The sequence below is a fragment of the Sabethes cyaneus genome, chromosome 2, assembly GCF_943734655.1.
Source record: "Sabethes cyaneus chromosome 2, idSabCyanKW18_F2, whole genome shotgun sequence".
Lineage (NCBI taxonomy): Eukaryota > Metazoa > Arthropoda > Insecta > Diptera > Culicidae > Sabethes > Sabethes cyaneus.
Genome location: NC_071354.1, coordinates 183,387,724 through 183,400,428, shown reverse-complemented (window position 1 = coordinate 183,400,428; position 12,705 = coordinate 183,387,724). Strand labels below are relative to the sequence as shown.

Sequence of the window (12,705 nt, the reverse complement as noted above, 5' to 3'; positions counted from 1 at the left end):
ATTTTGAGGAATACGGAACGGATATTTAAAAATATAGTCTAATATTACAATTAAGTTCCTGAGAAATTAAATAATGATTATTGTGGCAGTAGAAAGGCTAGGTCACGCCGCTAGGTGGATTAATTCGGGTTTTTGAATCGGTAAGGACTTATTTATCTTAGCTGTCCTATTTAATCTGAGAACGTTGCAGAGGATCCATTCCTCCGCTTGTTGGAATACGCCCATCCAGTTGGTGTAAAAAGGAAGTCAGTAACGTTTGGGGCTGCTGGCCAAAGGTTACGGTTGTCGCTTCTGGGTTTACATCGTTTAAAAATACGGTCTGACAAATCCCGCTAGTTTCAGTAAAACTGCCGCACACATACAACACTGTCGTAGAGCGTATTGACCTCACCTTGACCACGGTGCTATATTCTGGGGGTTATCGTCTTCGGACTGTGCTTTGAACAAGATTCTGTCATTACCTAATACACGGTAATAGTGACACAACGGCAGTTCGAAATGGCCGCAATGAACTCTTCGCTTGCCCAGGAACCTGTAGTCTCCAAGTGTCTGAGGTGCGCTCCTAGTTTAGCGGTATCAGAATGACCTTCTATAATGGTATGTCAATATTCGCCAGTATACTTACAAAATACCGGTCAGGATTGCTCCAGATCTCTTCAACGGCTTCTTGCTGCAGAGCTAAGCTGCAGTCCTTGAAATGTCGATCGCTTAGCGAAATTCCATACATTTGGTGTACCAAAGCGTTAAAAAGGCAATCACCATCACCCGGCACTATCTGACCTGATCCCAACACGGAGGGTCGGCGCTAGCCAATTTGTCGCTCCACGCAATTTCTCAAAATGGCGCCCCCAGAACAAACGAAAAACAGCCGGCGTTGCTATGTGCAGACATTTTACTACCTACACACTCGCAAGCGCACAGTCTCGTTGCGTCTACATAACCATTACATAACCACTCACGAGGCAAACAACTCGTGAGCAGCCAGCTACCCGTGAGGGCTAGCGGCACACTGGGATACAAATTTTGCATTTTTGTTTTCTTCTTCATCTTACGCTGTCGATTCTACACGCGGGTGGGAGTGCGAGTCCTCGCGAGTGATCGATATCAGTTTCTCAGGCTGCAATGACGACCGTGGCTGTTAGCTAAATACACACTCGCAAAAGTCGTTGCAGTGCATGAATAAACAAGAGCGGGAGCTCGAAAGGAAAACTTATGCCGGCGTGTTCATTAGAACGAGTACGCGTGTGTGAGAATATTAGCCCACACAAGTGCGGGCTTCGCAACACTGGTTACAGTCAACCGCCATTTCTTTTGAATAATTGTCGGTTTCTTGAAACCCATTATTAGAATGATAAACCTTCAAAAATGAAAAAGTTCGGTTCATATTTCCTGTTATTTTATTTTTATCCTATGTGCTCTTTCCTGTTATTTCAGAAACTTCGTCCTCATACCTTGTTACTTCATCGAAAATGAATCTGCTGATTGCGGATTCTGAAGAGATTCGAGAATCTCTCCTGAAAAATTTCTAAATAGTTTTAGATCATCAATGCCACTTTCCCACCACGTTTATCCGAGCGTTTTGATTGTTGTTTTGTTGCGAATAGATTTTCAGCAGGAGGAGGTGGAGCACAAACGAAAAGCGAAGAATGGCGTAGGCGTATGAACCATGCACTGCAGGCACTACTTGGAATGATTCTCAAAATACACTTGTCGAAAATTGGGAGAGTACGATGGGTCCGTCACGTCGCAAGAATACCGGATGACCGTGCAGTGAATTTGTTCTCTCCTAGACCTTCAACGGGCTTAAGGGCCCCAAACACGTACGCATATCCATCCTCTTTCCTCCTCAACATCCTCTTTTGCCTGCTTGGTTCGTAGCGCTCATACACAGGCGAGAGTGTTGACCGAACATGAATTCATCAACATTTTAGCCAACATGTTCGTACGTGTATGAGGGTCTTTTGGAATAGAGAGAATCAACTTACTAGATAATTTATTTATTTATTTATTTATTTAATGCTACAGTTTTTAATGTAGGCGAAATGGCGCCCCCTCGAAGTGGCGCTCCAAGCAGCTGCTTGTTTTGCTTAAGGGAAGCGCCGGCCCTGCCAACACAGCGGGAGTAAACAGTCTAGATGGTCAGGTACCGAACGCGGGTGTCATGTCGGTTCGTTTCTGCATGCATTGTGAGAGTGGGGTTTCAAACATTACGTAACAGTAAATTAAATTCACAACTAAGTGTGCTTGAACGTGCTGCTCGAGCCAAAGATGCTGAAGTGTGCTTGTCTTTAGGTGTTTGTTGTCTAAGAAAATGGTGAGGGATATGGACAAAGCTTTCACAAAAAAACCAGTAAGCACACTTAATCGCGCACGGCGTGCGGCGAATAACCGTCCGGCGACTAAAACCCCGTAACAGCAAATTTAATCGCGCGCGTATCACGTATGCAAAACATTGCCCCCAATCTATACATATAAAAAGTGAGCGTGAGTATTTTTGTTTGTAAATTCCATCATACCTCAAGAACGCCTTAACTGTTCTCCATCAAACTTAGCACACATGTTCCTTGATATAAGGAAATCAGTACTGGGGGGACGACAAAAGGAGGGGGTGTATCTAACAGGGGGTGGGGGGTGGGGGAGGGGTCGTAACTTCAGAACACCTTGGCCATTCTCTACCAAACTTGGCACACGTGATGTGATAGATTGAATGGGGACAACATGAGGGGAACTGGCAAAAGAAGTAGACACAGTAGAATCAATATATTTAGAATGCCAGTGTCGCTGCAGTGCTCGTGGTAAACATCACACATTTGAAAATTATGTATTTACATTGTCTGTGCATATGTGTGAGTGCTCGATTCGAAACGAGAATCTCATTGTCAAACTGAAAAGGTAACCCAATAAAAAATCCTTGCTACTTTTCCGTAAATCACGTAGGATAAATCGCCCGATTTGGTCGTTTCGGGGTATTTCGTCGACAGGGAAAATTTTCTGTTGGGCAATTTGCGACCAAAATATCCATGAAACACCAGCGACACTGGCATTCTATATATATTGGTTATACTGTAGACACATTCAAATGAGAAAAGGGTTTTATAATCGAACGATTAATGGACATCACTAGTCGTAAAGAATCTCCGACCTGTCGGGACGGTGAGATTTTGTCACTTTTTTTTCTAACATCACGTAAAAACTATGAGGATATCGAATCGAGTGTGAAAATTATCGGGGCATTACATTGCTCAATTCTACCTAAAAGGCGCGTCTCCTGCGAATCGGTTGTTTTACGGATTACGTAGCTAGCTGCAGTCGCGTGTGGCGCAGCCGCATGAACCAGGTATGATTCGATTACTTCGACTCAATTTTGATTCATTCACGCGCTCTTCAGAATTGCACTTAATGGAATTTCTTTCTAGGACAACATGATAATATCAATCTAATATTTTAATTCATTTTTAAATACACAGGATTGGATTTCTTAATTCGAATTTATATGACCTCCATCAACAAATTCTATTCATAAATAGAAATATACATATCTTATTCGTTGCTCAAAATACTACCTACATTTAAGTTGGTTGTGCATGAATTGTCTCAGTAGTTTTGCGGTGTGATGTAAAATGCAGCGAAAGAAAATACTTAGCAAAACGTATAAATAGGTAAAGCCCGACTTGCTTTGCTGAATCAAACTAAGTCTTACAGCAGGTATGAAATTCATCAGCGTGATGTGTTGGTTATAATAAGTAGTTATGATATATAACACATAGTTTCCATTAGATCACGTTCAAAAGCAAATGCAGCAGATTTTGAGCAAACTATGCCACTAAAAGCATTGTGTTTAGTGTCAAGTGACAAATATTGAACTACAATTTAGGTTTTTTTTCTTCTCTTTTTCTCTTTTGCCAGAACCGGCTTGGACATAACAGATTTATCTATGAAAATATATCACAATCATAAAATAGTAGTACAATAATTAGCTATTAATAGAACAGCCTTTCGTTTTATACTCTTTTGCACTTACATCACTATGCCTTGTTTTTGCATAGTACATACTACTTCTACTTATCTTACAAATGGGGATGGTTCTTTTTATTTTGCAACAAAGCTTAATTTAAAACAAAAAAAAAAGCTACGGTGGGAAACCAAAGGGACACGTCTGTAGGATCTGCTGCAGCAGATCGTACACGCAACAAAGGACAACAATAAGGTACTGGAGAACAGAAAATCAACGAAACCCATAACGAAGAACGAAGCGGAAAGTAAACCATCAACCTAGGGGCTGACTTGTTGCACTTCTCGGTAGCAATTCCGACAGACCGGCACGAGGCTGCCGCTGTTGTGCCCGGCCAGGGCTACGGTTTTGTCGATGCAGCGACTGCAGAAAACGTTACCACACTTCCAGCAGTGGTTCTGCTTTAGTATATATATACATAATAGGAAATGACATGTTATTGAAAATTGATCGATCCTTTGGTCGTAGTTGGTTTGATACGGGCACTACAGGAGGGGCATACAGTAGCACTACCTACCTTTTTACTGATCTGATCGAACGGTATCGAGCACGAGGGACAGTTGGAAACGCTTCTGAGCGGTTTCCATTCGACTGCCACCGAGGTTAGTTCTTCCGAAAGTTGCTGCGCGGCTGCTAGTGTGTTGTCGTTTGCTTCGGTGTTCTGTTGATGGGAAAAAATCGAAATGATTAAAATGCTTTGCGGAACTAATTTTTAAGGGGGACGAACATTATGGTTTGAGTTGGAAACGTTGCAACTTTTGAGAGGATGGTCATCGTCAGCGCAGGACAGCTCACTTAGCCTCTTATCGTAGTTGTATCGGTTGTCATTGACCTCGATGTTACGATTATCAACGTACTTTGTTCCCTGCAGTCGCTTTGCCGATTTGGAAATCATATTTTTGAAGCTGTTGATGCGCTGAAAATTGTTTTAAATCGGTCATTTAAAATATGTACTGTTTTTATTCCGAATTTTTACCTTTGTTAAAAGCTGCACATGATCATCTAGTGATGTTGAATGGTCCTTGCTCGCTACCAGCAAATCATCCAGCGGTTCTCGCGGATGTATTCCACTCTCAAACCGGCTGTACATTCCACGCCAAAACCTGATACACTGCGGAGCCAAATTTGGTCGTATTGTTTCGTCCATTTCCGGCCTATACAGTGGATTGATGTACTCGTTCAAATGGTTCGACATGTAACCCCACAAAGAAAAGGTTTTCTCCGATAGTCTCAGATCCAGTCGATCCTTTTCACAATTTCCTATGAACGTACCGTACTGACAGGACATAACGTGGTCATGGAGAATCAACAGAAACCGTTCATTGAACTCGAAAGCGTCGTTCCGTTGCTGCATCAGCTGCCAGGTGCAGTCCAGCAGCTGCGTAAACACCGGCGATACCTCTTTCGGGTCGTTCTGAATGTGACCGCAACGGTCACTGAATTTGTGCCCGAACGCTAGCCAGTCTTTTTCAATCAGTGCCTAGCAGGAAAAAAAATGACATCAAATAAGCACTTTATCTCATGAAGTCGGTATTAACTCTGCTTTTCATCGTTTGAAACTCACCTGAAATCCTTTGATGGTACGGTAATACGGATCCAGCATGAGAGCAGCAAGAGAGCACACTTGTGCCGTTCTATCCCAACCATCGGAACAGTGTACGACGACGGAAATCCCTTTATCAACGGCATTAGCAATGAAGCTGAAATAAATAGGATTTTCTCTCTTTAGTTAGGTACCCACATCCTCAATCAGTCTATGTTACTGCAGGAAATTGTATTTTTTTTTTCTTCAATAGTTGATGATAGCTTAAAACCGAGCTCAAACCAAGTGAGCTTTGGTTTATAAAGAAATACAAATTGAAAACAGGAACAAAACAGGAAAAGAAATTATTTCAAATTATCAAAACGGTCAGCGAGCTTCAAAGCGGTTCACTCCTATAAGATCTTATTTATTTCAAACAAAAAAGAACACATTCATTCGAGTCATGAAAAAAACAGCAGAATGCCATTTTGCCGCAGCTAAAAAACTTGTTTGAAAGAGCATAGTTTAAAAGAACCAATTCATACCTCGAAGTATCCAATATCGATCGGATGTGCTTGAGCCATCCGGACGATTCCAGCGCGTTGAGAAAGCTGTTCATTGTGGGAGATTTCTGCTCGCAACCTGCGGAACCGGCGGAGGAAGACAAACATATGTACATAGTTAGCGGGAACAAATACTCGGGTACCCCCGCCCCTAGGTCCTCACCATGTACTCAACCACCCCTAACGGGGCTGGGTTATGCAATACTTACATTCAATTACTTTCTGCAGACTGGTTCGCATCGTGTGGATGTTTTCGATGCCGAGAAACTGGAATTTTATATTCTCATAGTTGGCCTCATTCTCGTAGCCTTTTCCAGCCGCCCGGTTTGCCATCGCGTTAATCTAGCGCGGGGAGAAAAAGCGAATGAGAATTTTTTTTCCTAAGCGTCTTGTTTTGTGCGCCATAAAACGAAAGCAATTTAGGAAGCAGGCATGCAGGGAAGAACCATGCTACATGTCAACCACCGTTAAGACACAAAAAACCAAAGTGCAAAATTGCAATTTGCAAACTCATAATAAACCATAAATTTCCTTTAAAATGTCCTGAACTTACCCTTGGTCTGGTGTCGACGACATACATAAAACCGCAGTTCGGGTTGGTTTTCCGTACCGCTTCGAGCATTTGCTCGTCCTCGAGGCAGCGAGCGCTGAAGCCAGATAGGGGCTGACTGCAACGACAGATCGATGCCTTGTTCGAGTGCAAATAGGTCAACGCCGGAAGGCGTCCCTTCGACCGGAAGCGAGAGCTTCCCAGCAGCATGGCCGTACTGGTTTCCACCGGCACGTACAACTGCTGCGGGTAGGTGTCGCACAGTTCATAGTTCTGGTTCAGCGTGCACAGGTTCCACTGGTCATTCGGAACACGCATCCGCTTGAACTCGTTCTCCAGCTTGAAATAATCCCAACCGGTCGATTTTGGTAGCTCCTTTGCGTTGCTCGTGTATTGGAAGCAGTAGAGATTCTTGATGTTCACCGGTTGGTAAAGTTTCATCAGCGTTGTGTACACATCATGGCACTCACGTTCTTTCGGGATAACGAACGTGATAGAGAGGAATGTTTTGCACCGTATTAACAACGGTGAACCGGTAGTGCTGAGAGGGAGTTTCTCAACGCTTGCAATATGCATGTACAGGACCTGTGTTTTGAAGAAGCAAAAAAAAAAGATTTTATTTGCAAACAGCCTTGCGGCAGCGAAATAGAACGCCACAGAATACGTAATTGACATTGTATGTAGGCATTGTGTCGTGTTTGCACTTGCGGAGGATGTTCTACATTTGCAATTGGAAAACGACTGGTTGGTTGAGAAAATTTTAAGCAATTTTGCCACTAGCTTAACCGGAGAAGTTGGAAGAACTCGACAAACTTTATTATTGCCCGAGTGGGTTGGTTGGTGTGTTGTGTGTTAGCGTTTCTCTGCGCTTTGCTTTGAAACAGTTTTTAGCATTATAAAAAGGAAAATTGAATTCATTTATTATTTCTGCACAGAGTGCTTCAGCGGAGTTTTTTTATTATCATAGGTGTGAGACGACTCAGAATGTTATGATTTTCTTCTTTCTACGAGAAGTTTATGGATCTATAAAGGAAAAAATGAAATAAAAGTTTCAGAATTGTGAATTTCTTGGGACTTCTGCCGAGGTTTTTTACTTTTGTGAACATAAGCTGCTGAAAAATTGCCAGTGTTTGCAAAATAGTTTTCTTAATGGAATCATATACCTTTTTATTCAGCAATGAGAATAAAAAAATAAGTTTTCCGTAAAAAGAAGACGATTGTTGTGCTTCTAAGTAACGACTGAAAAATTAACCTCGCTTAAAAGAATTATCATGAATTATTTTTTGCCGTTAGACCAAATACCTAAGGTAAATTTTTCTGCTCTGCTGTACAAGTGAATTTAAATACATTTCCAATTTGAAGTGATTAAGTGATGAAAGACAACTTCAAAGAAGAGTCGTAAAATTATGATTACACAGAACATAGAAGGTTTTTGAATTGTCTTTTTCTTGTTTGTCAATTTCAAACCTGACAAAAATCTGACAAACAGGAAAAACAAAAACTGGATAAACTGGACAAACGAGGAAACACGTAAGAGAGAAAACGAAGAAAAACTGGCATGACAAAAAGAAAACCGTGATAGAATAACATGAAAAGGAAAAAAGAAGGAAAAGAGAAAAAACAGGGAAAACGAGACAAAAAGAGAAGACTAGAAAGAAAAATGGGGGAATGGAAGCAAAAAGAAGTAAAATGAATGACAAGAAGGCAAATCTGGACAGAAAAGGAGAATTAACTGGGAAAACGAAAAAAAGTTAGAAAAGGAGGACAAAAAAGAGAAAATACGGGAGCAGAAAAATGGAGTTACGCGAACAAGAAAAGAGGAAAAATAGGATAGAATTAAAAAAAGTGAGAAAAAAATGAAAACGGGAGACAAACGGGATAAAATGAAAAAAAAAAACAACGTGACAGAGAAAGAAGAAAAGTTGAACATAATAAGAGGAAGAACGGAACATACGAATACGAAAAACGGGATGTAGGCAAAAAGGCAAAAAACACAAAAATCGGAAACGAAAAAAGAAGGAAAAAAGGTAACGGAAAAAACTAAATAGAAAAGGTGGGATACAAAAGAGATAAAAAGAGAAAAATTATTCAAGACCAAAAACAAGAGAAACCAAAAGCAAAAAGAAGCACAGCAAGAGAAAAATAAAAGGAGGAAAACAGGAAAAAGTGGTCAAATGGTTTAAAGTAAAACTACATGTTCATGAGTATAATTGCAAGTCTTTGATTTCAAATCCAAATCCAATTTCAAGTGTAATTTAATTTCAGCCTTCCTAAAGGGCACAGCAATCGAGTGAAGATTTAATTTCACGAAATAGCTTTCAATCGTGAGCGAACATAAGTTTTGAAGAACGCAGTCTACTGCGTTAACGAAAGGAATAAAAATAAACGGCCTAACATGGCTGCCGTGAGGAACACCTAATCGTATCGCGAAGCTATACAAGGTAACATCGTCAACGCTGACAAAGGTTGAGTTAAGATCGGTTAAGTAGGACAGCAAGTAACGCTGTCGCTGAGTAACGCTCAGTTGGGCAATCTCAAGCATCTCATTTAGTTAACTGCGAGCGCATATGGAACCTTGTCCAGAGCCTTGTTGAAATCAATATAAATCGCATCGACTTGCGGTATTTCAAACACCATCAAATTACTCGTCGTGGAGCGTCTCTCTATAATGGCAATGGAGATTCCGCTGTAGTTTTAAATATAATTTCGTTTTAAAGTTAAGGAAGAAACAAAATTTAATAAAATTTTAGTTAAAATTAATGTTTAGCCGATATTTCTGCTTCATTTAAAGGTTTGTTTGTATTACGTGTTTATTACTTTCGCTGTAATATACTAGATGAACCCCACTTCATGATCACTCTTGTTCGCATTCGTTTTGTAGGGATTGTTCTTGATTGTATTTGAAGGAAATGAATACTGTTTTGTCGCTTTTTTCGGTGGTTTTATTCCTTTTCTGTCGTCTTTTCGTCGTGATTTCGTCCTCTTTTCTTCTGCTTTTTTGACGTAGGACTACGTCTTACGGCAAGTTTTGAGACAGGGTGTCATTCCAAAAAATCGAAAAATGCGAGCGTCACGAAAAATGAAAGGTTTTGAGCGCTATTAGCTCAGCGGTTTTCCGATCGATTTTCAATATTCTTACACCAATCGATCGGAAAATCTTCTAAGAATTGACCCAAATGAAGAAAAGTATGGATTCTTGATGTTGAACTATTGAAAAATTTAAAATAATGAACCTATGTTTTACCAGAATTCTCGCTTTGTGATTGGTTGGAAGATTCTTTACGATGATCTAAACCTATACCAATCTGATATCTGTGCTTGGGAAGTAAGCCAAAACAAGTGACAAATACCCTTATTCTGCGAGGCGAGTGACGTGACTATGTTGCAGTCACCGCGAATCAGGTGACAATTGTCACCTAGGTGACTCGCCATGTCACTTAGGTGACAAGGGTTTCTTACCTAGGTGACACGATTGTCACTTAGGTGACTCGACTCGCCGTGGCGAGTCACCTAAGTGACAATTGTCGTATTGAGTCATGTGACTCGCAGAATAAGGGCAAAAGTCTCCTCATTTCAACAAGATTTCTTAACACCGCGGTTAAACCTAGACCATTTTGATGTCCTTGTTTGGGAAGTATGCCAGAAAGAGTGACAAGGCCCCCTCGCATCAACAAATTTCTTACGAACGCGATTAAACCTAGTCCAATTTGATGTCTGTGTTAGGGAAGTGTGCCAGAAAAAATGACACAAGTTCATTGTCCCAACAGATCGCAAATTCTTTACTGCAAGACGATTAAACCTCGGCGAATTTGATATCTGTGTTGGAAAAATGTACTATAGCTGTTGTAGTGTTCGGTTATAATACGACTCTGTATGAATACGCATGCGTGCCGTTCCATTAGAAGTGTATTGAAAAGATGTGCTGCTGATAAAATAGGATTGAATTGGTAAAATCCCTTCAACGTGGGGAACCAGGGGTAATAAAAACAATCTTTAATTTCAGTAAGATAGCAGGAAAGCAATAGTTTGTGTTCTTGATTTTGTTAAATTGTTTTCAAATGCACAATCTTTTGAGAATTGAACGTATGCAATGTTACTACTTTGATAAATGTTATATACAACGCATGTAGCATGTATATATGTTGCATATAGATCATTACACCTGAGCTCCTAACCACACTTTTTTGACAGCACTTGGTGGTTTGTTTACATGGTGTTAAAGTTTGAATTGAGTTTTCTATCTTTGTTCGGCAGATAATGATAAAAAATTATAGTTTTTATTAAAGAGAAAGTACCTTACATGCATTTTAAAGCACCTGATGCAGTAATCCTTCACGAAATTGCAAATCGAAACCACTGGATGTGACAAAAAACATGTAAACAAACCACCAAGTGGTGTCATTTGACGGCAAAATGACGTCATCGCAAAATGATCTATAGCATGTATACATGAAGAATCGAATGATTACAAGCATGAATACATGCTACTATCACTACAAAGACACTTACGTAGTCCTGCGTCACCTATATATGCGGTCGTGTCTTGTACACAACCCTCTGATTTTTGTCATTTTATACCGTCTTACAGTCGTCGTTTCGCCGTTTTTTGTAGTCTTTTCGTCACTTTTGTGACACGAAGAAAACGTCATCTTGTTTTTAGCCAACACGACAAAAATATGGCTTTAACTGCCTTTTCGTCGTCTTTTTGCCGTATATGTCGCATCATTATTGTTTCGTCGTGTTTTTCTGAGTTTTGAGGTCTTTTTGACACCTTTTATACGTCTTTTTGTCATTCTTTAGAGCGTTTTTTGTTGCTGTTTTATTGTCTTTTGGTCGAACAAATGTTAAAATAATGTGAATGTTTTTCATGGTTCAAATTTAACCTCTTCCACGCGTTAGAAACCAGTTATAATTTACTACCAATATAGCTTGGTTCGATAGGCGAATCCGCAAGCTCGGGTATAGAGGAACGGTATACATACTTAATAAGCGTTGCTTCAATGACCCTCCCTTACCTAAGTTCCCGCACATTTCCCTTCACATATTGTCCCTCTCTGTTTGGATACTATAAACACCGATACTATTATAATAACGTAAGACATTTAGTTAATTTTTTATAAGGGTATTTATTACAATCGACGGAAGGGACAGTAGAAGTAAGTAATGAAACAAAGATATTAATAGAGTTCCATACAGAACGGAAACAATGCGTGAAGGAGAAAGAACGGAAAATTAGGCAAGGGAGGGTCATTAAAGCAAGGCTTAAGAAGTTGTGTACCGCTACTTAATATTTTTTTTGAAACGATGATTCTACAATTAATGAAGGGACGGTACGACTTGCAAGGTACTGCGTGTGACGTCCGAACACGCTTTCGGACGAACAGCGTCACACGCAGTACCTTGCAAGTCGTAAGGGCCTGCATAGTGTCGTCGTCCTGAAAGTAAAAACACGTTAGACTAAAACTTCTCGGTCGGTGGTTTCTAAAGTAGGTGGAGGAAGAGGCACAATTTGTGTCTAAAAATAGACCAACCCATGTCGCTATGGTTAATAAGTGGGGTTGTGCAGACTTCTTTTGTCCAGCGCCTCTGTTGTTCAAAGGTACACGGGTACCAGTGAGCGACAGGCCCTGGCAGGTGTTGTGGGTTCAAATCCGGTTATAATCTCTGATTACAGCTTGGTTCGACCCATGCACCTTTAAGCATTGGACAAAAGATAGGAGTCACAACGACAACTTATTAAGCATAGTTACCTATTACCCCCCCTTCCTTTCCACCCTTCCCCTTCATTCCCGAAAAAATCCTTCTTCATTACTTTCCCTTACCGTCCCTTCATCAATTGTAGAATCATCGTTTCAAAAACAATATTAATATATGCCTGACCGCATTTCAAGGTCATGACTAAAGTCACGAGTTTGGTCAAGTACCGCTACTTGTTATCCAAGCTGGGGGATCCGTGGATCGAACTAAGCTATAATTATTGCCAATTATAGCCAAATTCAACCCCTTCTCCTCCCAGGCCCTGTGGATCGCCAGTAGTGATGGACCTCCTCCAGGAAGT

At 40.6% G+C, this 12,705-nt stretch overlaps 1 protein-coding gene across 2 annotated transcripts in view; it reads right to left on the bottom strand.

The window, feature by feature from the left end:
* Positions 1-3,468: 3,468 nt before the first annotated feature.
* The window catches only part of LOC128734066 (myotubularin-related protein 8), a 34,744-nt gene continuing 25,507 nt past the window's right edge, over positions 3,469-12,705 (bottom strand). The window contains exons 3-10 of one of the 2 annotated variants that reach the window (XM_053828058.1): positions 6,651-7,232; positions 6,307-6,439; positions 6,080-6,176; positions 5,577-5,712; positions 4,989-5,492; positions 4,740-4,928; positions 4,530-4,673; positions 3,469-4,413 (exon numbers count right to left, since the gene is read on the bottom strand). In XM_053828058.1, coding sequence (XP_053684033.1) covers positions 4,273-4,413; positions 4,530-4,673; positions 4,740-4,928; positions 4,989-5,492; positions 5,577-5,712; positions 6,080-6,176; positions 6,307-6,439; positions 6,651-7,232 — 1,926 coding nt within the window. In that variant the 3' untranslated portion in view covers positions 3,469-4,272. The remainder of the gene's footprint in view (positions 4,414-4,529; positions 4,674-4,739; positions 4,929-4,988; positions 5,493-5,576; positions 5,713-6,079; positions 6,177-6,306; positions 6,440-6,650; positions 7,233-12,705) is intronic. The other variant, XM_053828059.1, reaches the window with a different exon arrangement.